The sequence below is a fragment of the Ranitomeya variabilis genome, chromosome 1, assembly GCF_051348905.1.
Source record: "Ranitomeya variabilis isolate aRanVar5 chromosome 1, aRanVar5.hap1, whole genome shotgun sequence".
NCBI classification, from domain to species: Eukaryota; Metazoa; Chordata; class Amphibia; order Anura; family Dendrobatidae; genus Ranitomeya; species Ranitomeya variabilis.
In genome coordinates this window covers 32,726,392-32,745,283 of record NC_135232.1, presented here as the reverse complement: position 1 = coordinate 32,745,283, position 18,892 = coordinate 32,726,392, and the positions used below count along the sequence as shown (strand labels likewise).

Below are 18,892 nucleotides of genomic sequence, written 5' to 3'. Positions count from 1 at the left end.
AGAGGGCGCACACTAACCACGTCATCGCGCCCTCTGACCTGAGCGTCACTGCAGAAGACGCTGAAGACGGAGCGGCGCCCGGAACGAGGAGCAGGTGAATATCGCGCAGCGCTCCCCTCCCCGTTATACTCACCTGCTCCCGGCACGGTGCAGTCCCTGCTTCCCCGGTGCCGCAGCTTCTTTCTGTACTGAGCGGTCACCGTTACCGCTCATTACAGTAATGAATATGCGGCTCCACCGCTATGGGAGGTGGAGCCGTCATATTCATTACTGTAATGAGCAGTGCCATGTGACCGCTCAGTACAGGAAGAAACTGGGGCGCTGGGGAGCCAGGGACCTGCAGGGACCGCGCCAGGAGTAGGTGAGTATAATTAGACAGCCCCCGCTCCCCCTCCCCTGCGTATAACTCGAGTATAAGCCGAGAGGGGGACTTTCAGCCCAAAGAAATGGGCTGAAAATCTCGGCTTATAGTCGAGTATATGTGGTAAGTGTTTTTCGCTACTCGTCCACACAACAAGGGAGGGATTGAATCTAGCGCAGATATAAAATGATATACATTATTTATAGACAGCGATACAGAAGAGTGATACTGTGTCACTATCTGCTGCAAGAACCTCGGTGCTGCAAGCGCCACTGGTATTCAATTAACAATTATGAAGTTGAACGAAATTTATTGGTTATTTTAAATTTTTGTGGAAATTCAAAAACTGAAAAGTGGGGCGTGCAATATTATTCGGATACGATCGTATGCTGGAAGATAGTAAGGAAGGCATTCGGCCTTACCTTCCAGATCTCTAAACATATGCCACTATTTAGTCACCCGGAATTTTCCCAAGGAACAGAAATCAAAAGAGCGATAGGACAAGCAGGCGATAACATGAAGAAAGCAGGGGATATTATGCATACAGACAGGGCCGCCATCAGGGCATTACTTTCCTGACTGGCGTATGGGGCCCGGTGGCAGAGGGGGCCCGCATCGGGCCCCGTCTCTTCTGCTCATCGGGCCCGGGCCCCAGCGGCAGGCGGCTTCTATCCGTAACTGAACCTGCATCCGAGACGCAGGTTCAGTTACTCTATTGCAGCCTTGCGGGCCCGTGTGAGCCCGCACTGCAATGGTTAAAGCCACTAGCCAATCGGAGGCTGGCAGCTGACGTCAGTGCACATCGCCGGTGTATGACGTCATTCTCCAGCAAGTGCGCGTTGAAACGCCGGGAGGGATCTTCGCTTCGCCGCAGGAGCGCTGCCAGGTAAGAAGAAAGGTTTTTTTATTTTTTTAACTGAAAGCGGCAAGCCGCAATGTGGACCATGTGTCTCCATCCAGCCCGGCACAGAAGGGAGACAGGGGGCAGAATGGAGACAAGGGGGCAGAATGAGACAAGGGGGCAAAATGGAGACAAGGGGGCAGAATGGAGACAAGGGGGCAGAATGGAGACAAGGGGGCAGAATGGAGACAGATCGGGCAGGAATATGGGGCAGGATGGAGGCAGATGGGGCAGGATCATGGGACAGATGGGGCAGGATGGAGAGATGGTGTAGGATCATGGGGTAGGATGGATACGATGGAGACAGATGGGGCAGGATCATGGGACAGATGGGGAGATCATATGGGGCAGGATGGGACATCACATGGGGGCAGGATAGGACAACATATGGCTGGAGCCAGGAATGAGACACACAGGGGCAAGGAAGGGGAATATTGTTACCATAGGGGCTAATTAAGGGATATTATTACTGCAGTGATGTATTTATTTTATTTTTTGAGGATGCTGTTTTAAATGGGGGTGGGGCGGTCCTGTTACTGTGCAGACCAACACTGTCGTTTTTTTTCTTCATCTGTTGTAGTTTAGAAAAAATAAATAATGTGTTCTGCAAGCGGTGCTCTAGATAATTGTTATTTCCTGCAGAGACGAGCCCTGGCTGGATGAAGTGACAGCGGTCTGTGCTGGATGAAGATTAAAAGCGAAGATGAAGGACTTCACCTAGACGTCACTGGTGAGTCAGTGTGTTACACTAATGCTATACACTGTATACTATATACAGTGGTCCTGTGTACAATGTCACCAGTGATCACTGAATTACCTTTACATTATACACTATATACAGAGCACCAGTGTATAATGTCACTGGTGATCACTGTATTACCTGTACACAGACACTGCACACTAAGTACAGATCTCCTGTGAATACTGGCACTTATGGTGAGATTAGTATTGTGGGCTTTTTTATTACTGATCAGTATTGTAGTATTCAGTCACTATGTGGTGGTAATATGTTGTCCGGCCATGGTGAGGCGGTATTTGTTCCTTATATGTGCTATTATTTGGTCACTATGTGGTGGTAATATGTGGCGGTAGTAGGTGGTCTGGTCACGGTGTGGTGGTATTTGTCCCCTGTATGTGGTATTATTGGTGATCATATGGTGGTAATATGTGGTCTGGTCATGGTGTGGTGGTATTTGTCCCCTGTATGTGGTATTGGTCATTTTAAAAATTGAAAAATAAATAAAAATATACCTAAATTGTATTGGATACTTTAACAAATGTTTAATAGGTTAGAGTAGGGTAGGGCCCGACCTTGTCGTGGTGGCGGCTTTAAAAATCTTTGAGGCTGTGTGCACACGTAGCAGATTTTTTTGCGTTTTTTTCGCGGTTTTTCGCTATAAAAACGCTATAAAACCGCGAAAAAAACCGCTAACATTAAGCATCCTATGTGACAGAATGCAATCCGCATTTTTTGTGCACATGCTGCATTTTTTTCCTGAGCGGAATCGCATTCCAGAAAAAAACGCAGCATGTTCATTAAAATTGCGGAATCACGGCGATTCTGCACACATAGGAGTGCATTGATCCGCTTACTTCCCGCACGGGGCTGTGCACACCATGCGGGAAGTAAGCAGATCATGTGCGGTTGGTACCCAGGGTGGAGGAGAGGAGACTCTCCTCCACGGACTGGGCACCATATAAGTGGTAAAAAAAAAAAGAATTAAAATAAAAAATAGCGATATACTCACCCTCTGGCGGCCCGACCTTCTCAGCGTCTTCCGAGGTGTGTGTGAAGGACCTGTGATGACGTCCGGTCACATGACCGCGGTCACGTGACCGCTACGTCAATGGAAGGTCCTGAACACACAGCATTAGGAACGGACGCCGCTGAGGTCTGCAGGTGAGTATAACCTTTTTTTTATTTTTTTAATTATTTTTAACATTGTATCTTTTACTATAGATGCGGCATAGGCTGCATCTATAGTAAAAAGTTGGTCACACTTGTCAAACACTATGTTTGACAAGTGTGACCAACCTGTCAGTCAGTTTTCCAAGCGATGCTACAGATCGCTTGGAAAACTCTAGCATTCTGCAAGCTAATTACGCTTGCAAAACGCTAGTTTTCTGCGGGTATATGCATGCAAATTCTGCATGCGATATACCCGCGGCAGGAGGCGCAGAATTGCCGCGGAAATTTCCGCGGCAATTCTGCTACGTGTGAACTCAGCCTGACTGTGGACAGTTCAAGAGGTGGAGGCGGGGCGGAGTCTCAAGGGGGCCCTGAAAATTTTGCCAGTATGGGGCCCCAAAATTCCTAGTGGCAGCCCTGCATACAGACGTTAAACGATGGCTGAGCCCACAAGAAACCATGGACAAATTCCATATAAAAAGCAGACACTTCCTACAGGTCATGCAGGTCCATTCTTTCTGCTTTTCTAGACTTTGTAGGCTGTTTAATGAAGTGGAACTACATATTCTAGATAATAGAGTGGGTATGAACACTCCGAATGCGAGCATATCCTCCATATACAACACTGTAAGACAAATTCCTGAAGTTAAAGCAGAACAAGCTGTTTAAGACTTGGGAGAAATGGACCGGGGATAAGGATATCGCAGAGACAACTCTACAGGGGTGGGAACAGGTAAAATCCATTTTATGTGAAAGATGGAGGGAAACCTGTATTAAGCTGATGCATACAGCATTATATGGTTTCAATATCCCGTCCTCTCCTAGATTCCCCGACAGGATTACAGCGTGCCCTAAGTGCGGAACACCTTCAACGAATCTCTGGCACGGGGTGTGGGAATGCAGGGCAGTTACAGAGTACTGGAAACAGGGAGGGGAGCAGGTTCCATCGTGCTGGGGAATCCATCTCCCACAAAGGCCACAAACCCCCGGAGACACCACTCACAGGAGTTAAAGCAAAGATCCCTAAAAACATCCCCACATTCTTAGTTGTAGCCTTACGTGGTTTATTTGGCGAAAGGCTTAAACCAAACGCCCCATCGATGGTGATGATAATAGCCCAGATGAAACACTTACTGGGAATTGGATTACCGTATATACTCAAGTATAAGCCGACCCGAGTATAAGCCGACCCCCCTAATATTGCCACAAAAAACTGGGAAAACTTAATGACTCGAGTATAAGCCTAGGGTGGAAAATGCAGCAGCTACTGGTAAATTTCAAAAATAAAAATAGATACCAATAAAAGTAAAATTAATTGAGACATCAGTAGGTTGTGTTTTTGAATATCCATATTGAATCAGGAGCCCCATATAATGCTCCATAAAGTTCATGATGGGCCCCATAAGATGCTCCATATTAAAATATGACCCATATAATGCTGCACAAATGTTGATTATGACCCCATAAGATGCTCCATAGAGATATTTGCCCCATATAATGCTGCACATGGCCCCATAAGATGCTCCATACAGATATTTTCCCCATTTGCTGTTGCTGCGATTAAAAATATAAAAAATCACATACTCACCTCTCAGGCCCCCGGCACTTGCTATACTCACTTTTCCTGTTCCACCGCCGACCGCCGCTGTGTCTTCCACCTCCTCTGCAACGACTTTCAGGCAGAGGGCGGCGCGACACTAATCACGTCATCGCGCCCTCTGACCTGAGCGTCACTGCAGAGGATGCGGAAGACACAGCGGCGCCGATTGTGGAACGAGGGACAGGTGAATATCGCGCACTGCCCCCGTTATACTCCCCTGCTCCTGGTGCGGTCCCTGCACGTCTGTTCCCCGGCGTCGGCAGCTTCTTCCTGTAGTGAGCGGTCACATGGTACCGCTCATTACAGTAATGAATATGCGGCTCCACCCCTATGGGAGTGGAGTCCATATTCATTACTGTAATGAGCGGTACCATGTGACCGCTCACTACAGGAAGAAGCTGCTGGTGCCCGGATAACCAGGGATGTGCAGGGACCGTGCCAGGAGCAGGTGAATATTATTACACAGCTACGCTCCCCCTCCCCTGCCGACAGGGCCGGACTGGCCATCGGGCACTTCTGGCAAATGCCAGAAGGGCCGGTGCCAGTAGTGGGCCGCTCGATCCGCCTCCCCCCCGCCCCCGCATTCAACTATACCGGCGTATAGACGCCGGTACAGTTGAATTCAATGATGGAGGAGAGCGTCTACAGACGCTCCTCTCCCATCATTCCCCGCTCTGCCTCTGACACTGCGGGTGCGCGATGACGTCATATCATCGCGCACCTGCTGTGTCCCGGGCAGACTGCAGCTGCTGAGACAGGAGCAGGAACCAGGAAGCAACGCTGGGCACGAGGAGAGGTGAGGAGAGGTTTTTTTTTTTTCTGGACTGTGGGGCCATTCTCGGAGGAGGTGAGGGGAGGGGGTGGAGGAAGAGAAGAAATGTGGGCTGTGCTCTGTGCTGTATACTACTGTGCTATATATAGTTCTCTGTGGGCTGTGCTCTGTGCTGTATACTACTGTGCTATATATAGTTCTCTGTGGGCTGTGCTCTGTGCTGTATACTACTGTGCTATATATAGTACTCTGTGGGCTGTGCTCTGTGCTGTATACTACTGTGCTATATATAGTACTCTGTGGCTGTGCTCTGTGCTGTATACTACTGTGCTATATATAGTACTCTGTGGGCTGTGCTCTGTGCTGTATACTACTGTGCTATATATAGTACTCTGTGGGCTGTGCTCTGTGCTGTATACTACTGTGCTATATATAGTTCTCTGTGGGCTGTGCTCTGTGCTGTATACTACTGTGCTATATATAGTACTCTGTGGCTGTGCTCTGTGCTGTATACTACTGTGCTATATATAGTACTCTGTGGGCTGTGCTCTATACTACTGTGCTATATATAGTACTCTGTGGCTGTGCTCTGTGCTGTATACTACTGTGGGCTGTATATAGTTCTCTGTGGGCTGTGCTCTGTGCTGTATACCACTGTGGGCTGTATATAGTTCTCTGTGGGCTGTGCTCTGTGCTGTATACTACTGTGGGCTGTATATAGTTCTCTGTGGGCTGTGCTCTGTGCTGTATACTACTGTGGGCTGTATATAGTTCTCTGTGGGCTGTGCTCTGTGTTGTATACTACTGTGCTATATATAGTTCTCTGTGGGCTGTGCTCTGTGTTGTATACTACTGTGCTATATATAGTTCTCTGTGGGCTGTGCTCTGTGCTGTATACTACTGTGCTATATATAGTACTCTGTGGCTGTGCTCTGTGCTGTATACTACTGTGGGCTGTATATAGTTCTCTGTGGGCTGTGCTCTGTGCTGTATACTACTGTGGGCTGTATATAGTTATCTGTGGGCTGTGCTCTGTGTTGTATACTACTGTGGGCTGTATATAGTTCTCTGTGGGCTGTGCTGTATACTACTGTGCTATATATAGTTCTCTGTGGGCTGTGCTCTGTGCTGTATACTACTGTGCTATATATAGTACTCTGTGGCTGTGCTCTGTGCTGTATACTACTGTGCTATATATAGTACTCTGTGGCTGTGCTCTGTGCTGTATACTACTGTGGGCTGTATATAGTTCTCTGTGGGCTGTGCTCTGTGCTGTATACCACTGTGGGCTGTATATAGTTCTCTGTGGGCTGTGCTCTGTGCTGTATACTACTGTGGGCTGTATATAGTTCTCTGTGGGCTGTGCTCTGTGCTGTATACTACTGTGGGCTGTATATAGTTCTCTGTGGGCTGTGCTCTGTGCTGTATACCACTGTGGGCTGTATATAGTACTCTGTGGGCTGTGCTCTGTGCTGTATACTACTGTGCTATATATAGTACTCTGTGGCTGTGCTCTGTGCTGTATACTACTGTGGGCTGTATATAGTTCTCTGTGGGCTGTGCTCTGTGCTGTATACCACTGTGGGCTGTATATAGTTCTCTGTGGGCTGTGCTCTGTGCTGTATACTACTGTGGGCTGTATATAGTTCTCTGTGGGCTGTGCTCTGTGCTGTATACTACTGTGGGCTGTATATAGTACTCTGTGGGCTGTGCTCTGTGCTGTATACTACTGTGCTATATATAGTACTCTGTGGGCTGTGCTCTGTGCTGTATACCACTGTGGGCTGTATATAGTTCTCTGTGGGCTGTGCTCTGTGCTGTATACCACTATGGGCTGTATATAGTTCTCTGTGGGCTGTGCTCTGTGCTGTATACCACTGTGGGCTGTATATAGTTCTCTGTGGGCTGTGCTCTGTGCTGTATACTACTGTGGGCTGTATATAGTTCTCTGTGGGCTGTGCTCTGTGCTGTATACCACTGTGGGCTGTATATAGTTCTCTGTGGGCTGTGCTCTGTGCTGTATACTACTGTGGGCTGTATATAGTTCTCTGTGGGCTGTGCTCTGTGCTGTATACTACTGTGCTATATATAGTACTCTGTGGGCTGTGCTCTGTGCTGTATACCACTGTGGGCTGTATATAGTTCTCTGTGGGCTGTGCTCTGTGCTGTATACCACTGTGGGCTGTATATAGTTCTCTGTGGGCTGTGCTCTGTGCTGTATACCACTGTGGGCTGTATATAGTTCTCTGTGGGCTGTGCTGTATACTACTGTGGGCTGTATATAGTTCTCTGTGGGCTGTGCTCTGTGCTGTATACCACTGTGGGCTGTATATAGTTCTCTGTGGGCTGTGCTCTGTGCTGTATACCACTGTGGGCTGTATATAGTTCTCTGTGGGCTGTGCTATGTGCTGTATACCACTGTGGGCTGTATATAGTTCTCTGTGGGCTGTGCTCTGTGCTGTATACCACTGTGGGCTGTATATAGTTCTCTGTGGGCTGTGCTCTGTGCTGTATACCACTGTGGGCTGTATATAGTTCTCTGTGGGCTGTGCTCTGTGCTGTATACCACTGTGGGCTGTATATAGTTCTCTGTGGGCTGTGCTCTGTGCTGTATACTACTGTGGGCTGTATATAGTTCTCTGTGGGCTGTGCTCTGTGCTGTATACCACTGTGGGCTGTATATAGTTCTCTGTGGGCTGTGCTCTGTGCTGTATACCACTGTGGGCTGTATATAGTTCTCTGTGGGCTGTGCTCTGTGCTGTATACCACTGTGGGCTGTATATAGTTCTCTGTGGGCTGTGCTCTGTGCTGTATACCACTGTGGGCTGTATATAGTTCTCTGTGGGCTGTGCTCTGTGCTGTATACCACTGTGGGCTGTATATAGTTCTCTGTGGGCTGTGCTATGTGCTGTATACCACTGTGGGCTGTATATAGTTCTCTGTGGGCTGTGCTCTGTGCTGTATACCACTGTGGGCTGTATATAGTTCTCTGTGGGCTGTGCTCTGTGCTGTATACCACTGTGGGCTGTATATAGTTCTCTGTGGGCTGTGCTCTGTGCTGTATACTACTGTGGGCTGTATATAGTTCTCTGTGGGCTGTGCTCTGTGCTGTATACTACTGTGCTATATATAGTACTCTGGCTGTGCTCTGTGCTGTATACCACTGTGGGCTGTATATAGTTCTCTGTGGGCTGTGCTCTGTGCTGTATACTACTGTGGGCTGTATATAGTTCTCTGTGGGCTGTGCTCTGTGCTGTATACCACTGTGGGCTGTATATAGTTCTCTGTGGGCTGTGCTCTGTGCTGTATACTACTGTGGGCTGTATATAGTTCTCTGTGGGCTGTGCTCTGTGCTGTATACCACTGTGGACAGTATATAGTTCTCTGTGGGCTGTGCTCTGTGCTGTATACTACTGTGGGCTGTATATAGTTCTCTGTGGGCTGTGCTCTGTGCTGTATACTACTGTGCTATATATAGTACTCTGGCTGTGCTCTGTGCTGTATACTACTGTGGGCTGTATATAGTTCTCTGTGGGCTGTGCTCTGTGCTGTATACTACTGTGGGCTGTATATAGTTCTCTGTGGGCTGTGCTCTGTGCTGTATACTACTGTGGGCTGTATATAGTTCTCTGTGGGCTGTGCTCTGTGCTGTATACTACTGTGGGCTGTATATAGTTCTCTGTGGGCTGTGCTGTATACTACTGTGGGCTGTATATAGTTCTCTGTGGGCTGTGCTCTGTGCTGTATACCACTGTGGGCTGTATATAGTTCTCTGTGGGCTGTGCTCTGTGCTGTATACCACTGTGGGCTGTATATAGTTCTCTGTGGGCTGTGCTCTGTGCTGTATACCACTGTGGGCTGTATATAGTTCTCTGTGGGCTGTGCTCTGTGCTGTATACCACTGTGGGCTGTATATAGTTCTCTGTGGGCTGTGCTCTGTGCTGTATACTACTGTGGGCTGTATATAGTTCTCTGTGGGCTGTGCTCTGTGCTGTATACTACTGTGGGCTGTATATAGTTCTCTGGGCTGTGCTCTGTGCTGTATACTACTGTGGGCTGTATATAGTTCTCTGGGCTGTGCTCTGTGCTGTATACCACTGTGGGCTGTATATAGTTCTCTGTGGGCTGTGCTCTGTGCTGTATACTACTGTGGGCTGTATATAGTTCTCTGTGGGCTGTGTTCTGTGCTGTATACTACTGTGTGCTATGTGCTATATATAGTACACTGTGGGCTGTGCTGTATGTAGTACTCTCTGGGCTGTGCTGTATATAGTACTCTGTGGGCTGTGCTGTATATATTGCTCTGTGGGCTGTGCTGTATATAGTACTCTGTGGGCTGTGCTGTATATAGTACTCTGTGGGCTGTGCTGTATATAGTACTCTGTGGGCTGTGCTGTATATAGTACTCTGTGGGCTGTGCTGTATGTAGTACACTGTGGGCTGTGCTGTATGTAGTACTCTGTGGGCTGTGCTTTATATAGTACTCTGGGCTGTTCTGTATATAGTACTCTGGGCTGTGCTGTATATACTTCTCTGTGGGCTGTGCTGTATATACTTCTCTGTGGGCTGTGCTGTATATACTTCTCTGTGGGCTGTGCTGTATATAGTTCTCTGTGGGCTGTGCTGTATATAGTTCTCTGTGGGCTGTGCTGTATATAGTTCTCTGTGGGCTGTGCTGTATATAGTTCTCTGTGGGCTGTGCTGTATATATTACTCTGTGGGCTGTGCTGTATATATTACTCTGTGGGCTGTGCTGTATATATTACTTTGTGGGCTGTGCTGTATATATTACTTTGTGGGCTGTGCTGTATATATTACTTTGTGGGCTGTGCTGTATATATTACTTTTTGGGCTGTGCTGTATATATTACTCTGTGGGCTGTGCTGTATACTACTGTGTGGACTGTGCTGTATACTTCTACGTGGGCTGTGCTGTATACTACTGTGTGGTCTGTGCTGTATACTACTGTGTGGTCTGTGCTGAATACTGCTCTGTGGGCTGTGTTATCTACTACACGGGCTGTGCTATAGTATGCAGGCTGTGCTGTATACTATGCGGTTTGTGCTATATAATATGCGGGCTTTGCTATATACTATGGGGAGTATATTATATTCTATACTATGGGGGGCTGCATTATATTCTATGGGGGGCTACATTATATATTATGGGGAGGTGGGCTGTATTATATTCTATGGGGGTTACATACTCTGGGGTGGCTGCATTATACTCTGGGGTGGCTGCATTATACTCTGTGGTTGGTGTATTATACTCTGGGGTGGCTGCATTATACTATATGTGGGCTGCATGATACTGTATCGAGGACTATGGGGAATACGTTATACTATATGAAGAACTATGGGGTGCATTATACTATGGGAAGTGAATTGTACTACATGGATGACTGTGGCGGTGCATTATACTATATGGAGCACTATGAGGAGTGTATTATGCTATATGGAGGACTATGAGGAGTGTATTATACTATGTTGAGGACTGAGCAGTGTATTTTAATATATGGAGGACTATAGGGAGTGTATTATACTATATGGAGGACTATGGAGCACATTATAATATATGGAGGACTATGGGGTGTATTTTACTAAACAAGTAAAATGCTGCATATTCAGATTGTTTTTGCTGGAACAAAAAGCCTTGTTGTCAGCAGCACATTGCCAGTGTAAACTGTAGATGTGCTGCTGAAAACATGATACTGTATGGTGATCTGTTAGTGATCTATTAGTGATCGTTCTGTCCCATCATTATTCCTCAGCTGGTGGAAAGAGGCCGGGAAACAAGCGTTGAACAACTTCCGTATTGTCGATCAAACTCATTTAGCGGCCTGAACTCAGCGCACGTAAATACAACAGAAAGGCTTCTGTGTGATGTGGAATATGTTAGCTTTTGGGGCCCCATTTTAAACTTTGCCTAGGGCCCCACTTTGCCTAAAACCGGCCCTGCCTACAAGTGTACAAAGATATTATACAGTCACCATGTGACAAGTGGGCCTGTGTAACTTCAAATGCCAGGGCTGAATTTTAGTCCCAGTCCAGCCCTGCCTGCCGACCCCTGGGAATGACACGAGTATAAGCTGAGAGGGGCAATTTCAGCCTAAAAAAATGGGCTGAAATTCTCCGCTTATACTCGAGTTTATACGGTAATAGAGGCAGAAAGGAGTAAAGAAAAATCTGCAGGGAAAGTATTTCCGCTGTGGAAAACGTTTATTGGTTTCCACTATAGTCCCCATGAAATATCGAGAATGACTTGTCCCTTCCGCCACACAGAATTCTTCTGTCTGGAGGATCTGAGCGGGACGTTGGGGGTCTTGGGAACCATTCCAAGTGTACAATGTCTATTAAAGATACAACATATATTACTGTAGAACGACACTCTGGACAATGCAAAATACAGTAAAAGAGATTCTCTTCCTTCCCCTATTCCCCTTCTATGTGGTCAGTCTGTCCTTTCTTTCTCTTACTGTTTCCCCAAAATTTGTGTTACCAGGCACTGACGGAGATCGATCTATGTATCTATATACTATTGTAAAAAAGTTATGCGGATCTGTTGTTTAAGAAGTAAGATTTGTATATGTACTTTTGGTAATTTACAGTGTCATTGCTGATGCTATATCCTATCCTATGTTACGTTATCCTATCTGATGTTATGTTAAAAAAAAAATCAATAAAAATGATGTTTAATGAAAAAAAAATAAATTTGTTATTATCCTGTACATACGTTGTGTCTCCTCCTGTGACTGCAGTGTCCTGTGTGTGACATGTAACACTCTGTGTCTCTCTCAGACAGTCACTCTCTGCGGTATTATTACACGGGGGTCTCAGCTCCGGGGTCCGGGCTGCCGGAGTTCTCATCAGTTGGATATGTGGATGATCGGGAGATTATGAATTATAACTCAGAGAGCGGCAGATACCGACCCAAGGTCCAGTGGATGGAGAAAATGGAGGATGGATACTGGGAGAGGAATACACAGATCGCTAAAGGGAATGAGGCGACATTCAGACATAGTGTGAGGACAGCGATGGTGCGATTCAACCAGAGCGGAGGTGAGAAATATACTGTATACACAATATACACACTACACTGTATACACACTACACACACTACACTGTATACACAATATACACACTACACTGTATACACAATATACACACTACACTGTATACACTATATACACACTACACTGTATACACTATATACACACTACACTGTATACACTATATACACACTACACTGTATACACTATATACACACTACTGTATACACTATATATACACTACACTGTATACACAATATACACACTACACTGTATACACTATATACACACTACACTGTATACACTATATACACACTACACTGTATACACAATATACACACTACACTGTATACACTATATACACACTACACTGTATACACTATATACACACTACACTGTATACACAATATACACACTACACTGTATACACAATATACACACTACACTGTATACACTATATACACACTACACTGTATACACTATATACACACTACACTGTATACACTATATACACACTACACTGTATACACTATATACACACTACACTGTATACACTATATACACACTACTGTATACACTATATATACACTACACTGTATACACAATATACACACTACACTGTATACACTATATACACACTACACTGTATACACTATATACACACTACACTGTATACACAATATACACACTACACTGTATACACTATATACACACTACACTGTATACACTATATACACACTACACTGTATACACTATATACACACTACACTGTATACACAATATACACACTACACTGTATACACTATATACACACTACACTGTATACACTATATACACACTACACTGTATACACAATATACACACTACACTGTATACACTATATACACACTACACTGTATACACAATATACACACTACACTGTATACACTATATACACACTACACTGTATACACTATATACACACTACACTGTATACACTATATACACACTACACTGTATACACTATATACACACTACACTGTATACACTATATACACACTACACTGTATATGCCTTCCCACAGGACGCAGGAGCGCTATCCCCCATCCACTAAGGGTACTAAGCCTACATGTCCACCAGCAAGACGCAGATGCGCCGCTGTTACCCCTCTACAAGGCTTTATCCAGAACTGGCAAATCCATTAAACCACATACAACTTAACAGCAATTTAAAGCTGATACATTGGCACCTGCAAAAAAGGTTGTCTCCAGTGACATACCAACTTTCTATTTGAATCGCGTATGCAAACAGCAGCAAGACGCTGATACACCGCTGCTATTCCTCAGCAAGGTCATACTCAGAGAAAAATCAACTATCAGGCCATACTTGGTATCAAAAAGACTGTACCTGCCCCTTGACACTACAGGGATAACATCCTCATTACCATAAGAGCCACTCATAAATCCTGGATTAAGTGCGACTTTAGAGTAAGGGTACCGTCACACAGTGCCATTTTCATCGCTACGACGGCACGATTCGTGACGTTGCAGCGTCATATGATTATCGCTCCAGCGTCGTAGACTGCGGTCACACGTTGCAATACACGGCGCTGGAGCGATAATTTCATGACGTATTTGCGATGTAGAAGCCGTTGGTTACTGTGCGCACATCGTATACAACCTGTGTCACACGATGCAATCATGCCGCCACAGTGGGACACTAGACGACGAAAGAAAGTTTCAAACGATCTGCTACGACGTACGATTCTCAGCGGGGATCCGGATCGCAGTAGCGTGTCAGACACAACGATATCGTAAATGCATCGCTGGAACGTCACGAATCGTGCCGTCGTAGCGATGCAAATGGCACTGTGTGACGGTACCCTTAGACCCGGGAGGGTCGAAACGTCAATCACTCAGTCGCTTATACTGCCTACTATTTGATCTGTCACATTTGATTTTCTGTTTTTCACTTGAATAAATTAGCAAATTTCAAAAAATCCTTTTGTTTCTAAGATATTCCACACAGGGAGTGCGGTGGATTTCAATAATACACTATATACACACTACACTGTATACACTATATACACACTACACTGTATACACTATATACACACACTACACTGTATACACTATATACACACTACACTGTATACACTATATACACACTACACTGTATACACAATATACACACTACACTGTATACACAATATACACACTACACTGTATACACTATATACACACTACACTGTATACACACACTACACTGTATACACTATATACACACTACACTGTATACACTATATACACACTACACTGTATACACTATATACACACACTACACTGTATACACTATATACACACTACACTGTATACACTATATACACACTACACTGTATACACAATATACACACTACACTGTATACACAATATACACACTACACTGTATACACTATATACACACTACACTGTATACACTATATACACACTACACTGTATACACAATATACACACTACACTGTATACACAATATACACACTACACTGTATACACAATATACACACTACACTGTATACACAATATACACACTACACTGTATACACTATATACACACTACACTGTATACACTATATACACACTACACTGTATACACAATATACACACTACACTGTATACACTATATACACACTACACTGTATACACTATATACACACTACACTATATACACACACTACACTGTATACACACTACACTGTATACACACAATATACACACTACACTGTATACACTATATACACACTACACTGTATACACACTACACTGTATACACTATATACACACTACACTGTATACACAATATACACACTACACTGTATACACACTACACTGTATACACTATATACACACTACACTGTATACACTATATACACACTACACTGTATACACTATATACACACTACACTGTATACACACTACACTGTATACACTATATACACACTACACTGTATACAATATACAATACACTGTATACACTATATACACACTACACTGTATACACTATATACACACTACACTGTATACACACTACACTGTATACACTATACACTATATACACACACTACACTGTATACACACTACACTGTATACACAATATACACACTACACTGTATACACTAGGGGTGGATTAAGGGTAGCCAGGGCCCCGGGCAGTTCAGACACTGTGGCCCCCCCCCCCGGTCAAGTGACAGGGGTCATGTGATGGGGGTCATGTGACGGGGGTCATGTTATACCCGAACCAGATTATTCCAGAAAAATGGCCGGGCCCTACTCTACTGTAACCTATTAAATATTTGTTAAAATCTGCAATACAATTTAGGTATATTTTGACCAATAATATCACATACAAGGAACAAATACCACTGCACCATGTCAAGACCACAAATTACAACCACAGTGATCAAATAATATCACATACAAGGAACAAATACCACTGCACCATGTCAAGACCACAAATGACAACCACAGTGATCGAATAATATCACATACAAGGAACAAATACCACTGCACCATGTCAAGACCACAAATTACAACCACAGTGATCGAATAATATCACATACAAGGAACAAATACCACCGCACCATGTCAAGACCACATATTACCACCACTTGGTGACCAAATAGCACATTCAAGGGACAAATACCACAACACCATTTCCAGACCACATATTACCACCACATAGTGACTGAATACTACAATACTGATCAGTAATAATAATAAAAAAAACACAATACTATCACCATAAGTGCCAGTATTCACAGTAGATCTGTACTTAGTATGCAGTGTCTGTGTAGAGGTAATACAGTGATCACTGGTGACATTGTACACAGGAGCTCTGTATATAGTATACAGTGTATAGTGTCAGTGTATAGGTAACACTGACTCACCAGTGACGTCTCTAGGTGAAGTCCTTCATCTTTCATCCAGCACAGACCGCCATCATTTCTTCCAGCCAGGACTCGTTTCTGCAGGAAATAACACAGTTATCTCGAGCTCTGCTTGCAGAACACATTACTTAATTTTTCACAACTTCTACATTACACCACATGGAGAAAAAAAGGCGATATAGTGTCACTCTGCACAGGAACAGGACCGCCCCCCCCCCCCATTTAAAACAGTATACTCAAAAAATAAAATAAATACATCACTGCAGTAATAATATCTCTTAATTAGCCCCTATGGTAATAATATTCCCCACCCTGGCCCTGTGTGTCTCATTCCTGGCTCCAGCCATATGTTCTCCCATCCTGCACTCATGAGTATCCATTCTACCCCATATGATCTCCCCATCCTGCCCCATCTGTCTTCATCCTGCCCCATCTGTCTCCATCGTATCCATCCTGCCCCATGATCCAATCCTGCCCCATGTCTTTCATTCTGCCCCGTGTCTCCAATCATGCCCCGTGTCTACATTCTGCCCATGCCTCCAGTCCTGCCCCCAGTGTGTCCAGCAATCTGCCCCAGTGTGTCCAGCAATCTGCCCCAGTATGTCCAGCATATTGCCCCAGTGTCCAGCAATCTGCCCCAGTGTGTCCAGCAATCTGCCCCAGTGTGTTCAGCATATTGCCACCAGTGTGTCCAGCAATCTGCCCCAGTATGTCCAGCATTGCCCCAGTGTGTCCAGCATATTACCACCAGTGTGTCCAGCATATTACCACCAGTGTCCAGCAATCTGCCCCAGTAGGTCCAATTGTCCAGCACTGCCCAGTGTCCAGCATTGCCTCAGTGTCTCCAGCATTGCCCCAGTGTCTCCAGCATTGCCCCAGTGTCTCCAGCATTGCCCCAGTATATCCAACATTGCCCCCAGACAGTGTGTTCAACAATCTGCCCCAGTATGTCCAGCATATTGCCCCAGAGTATCCAGCATTGCCCCTAGTGTGTCCAGCAATCTGCCCCAGTGTCTCCAGCATTGCCCCAGTGTCTCCAGCAATCTGCCCCAGTGTCTCAAGCATTGCTCCAGTGTCTCCAGCATTGCCCCAGTGTCTCCAGCATTGCCCCAGTGTCTCCAGCATTGCCCCAGTGTCTCCAGCAATCTGCCCCAGTGTCTCCTCCAGCATTGCCCCCAGTGTCCAGCAATCTGCCCCAGTGTCTCCAGCATTGCCCCAGTGTCTCCAGCAATCTGCCCCAGTGTGTCCTCCAGCATTGCCCCAGTGTGTCCAGCAATCTGCCCCAGTGTCTCCAGCATTGCCCCAGTGTCTCCAGCAATCTGCCCCAGTGTGTCCTCCAGCATTGCCCCAGTGTGTCCAGCAATCTGCCCCAGTGTCTCCAGCATTGCCCCAGTGTCTCCAGCAATCTGCCCCAGTGTGTCCTCCAGCATTACCCCAGTGTGTCCAGCAATCTGCCCCAGTGTCTCCAGCATTGCCCCAGTGTCTCCAGCAATCTGCCCCAGTGTCTCCAGCAATCTGCCCCAGTGTCTCCAGCATTGCCCCAGTGTCTCCAGCATTGCCCCAGTGTGTCCACCGTTAGCTTATCAAAAAACAAAACAAAAAAAACGAAACAGAGTCTCCTCACCTGACCAGCGCTCCAGGCGGCGAGCTCCCTCCAGCAGCGCACACTCGCCGGCGACTGACAATGACGTTAGACGCCGGCGACGTGTGCGCTGCGGCCGACTTCAGCTGCCAGCCTCCAAATGGCTGGCGGCTGTTGTTAACTACTGACGTGCAGGCGCGCGCCCGCACGTCAATAGGAAACCGCCGCAGCGCCGGAAGGGGCCCGGTGAGCAGATGAGAAGGGGCCCGATGCGGGCCCCCTCTCTCTGCCCACCGGGTCCGGGGGCACATAAATGCCGGCGGGCATTCACAGTCACACTCGGGCGGATTATCAGAGGGTCAATCTGTGCGGTAGCCCAGGGCCCCCACACCACTGGGCCCTGGGCTACCTCCCATATTGACCCTCTGATAATCCGCCCCTGTAGACACACTACACTGTATACACTATATACACACTACACTGTATACACTATATACACACTACACTGTATACACTATATACACAGTACACTGTATACACTATATACACACTACACTGTATACACACTACACTGTATACACACTACACTGTATACACACTACACTGTATACACTATACACACTACACTGTATACACTATATACACACTACACTGTATACACAATATACTACACTGTATACACTATATACACACTACACTGTATACACAATATAGACACTACACAATATACACACTACACTATAGACACTAAATACACACTACACTGTATACACAATATACACACTACACTGTATACA

At 45.7% G+C, this 18,892-nt stretch overlaps 1 protein-coding gene across 1 annotated transcript in view; it reads left to right on the top strand.

Moving 5' to 3' along the window:
* The first annotated feature begins 1,931 nt into the window (after positions 1-1,931).
* Positions 1,932-18,892, top strand: part of LOC143804137 (class I histocompatibility antigen, F10 alpha chain-like) — a 94,604-nt gene continuing 77,643 nt past the window's right edge. The window contains exons 1-2 of the mRNA XM_077281923.1: positions 1,932-1,992; positions 12,341-12,601. Of these exons, the coding sequence (XP_077138038.1) occupies positions 1,947-1,992; positions 12,341-12,601 (307 nt within the window). The 5' untranslated portion in view covers positions 1,932-1,946. The remainder of the gene's footprint in view (positions 1,993-12,340; positions 12,602-18,892) is intronic.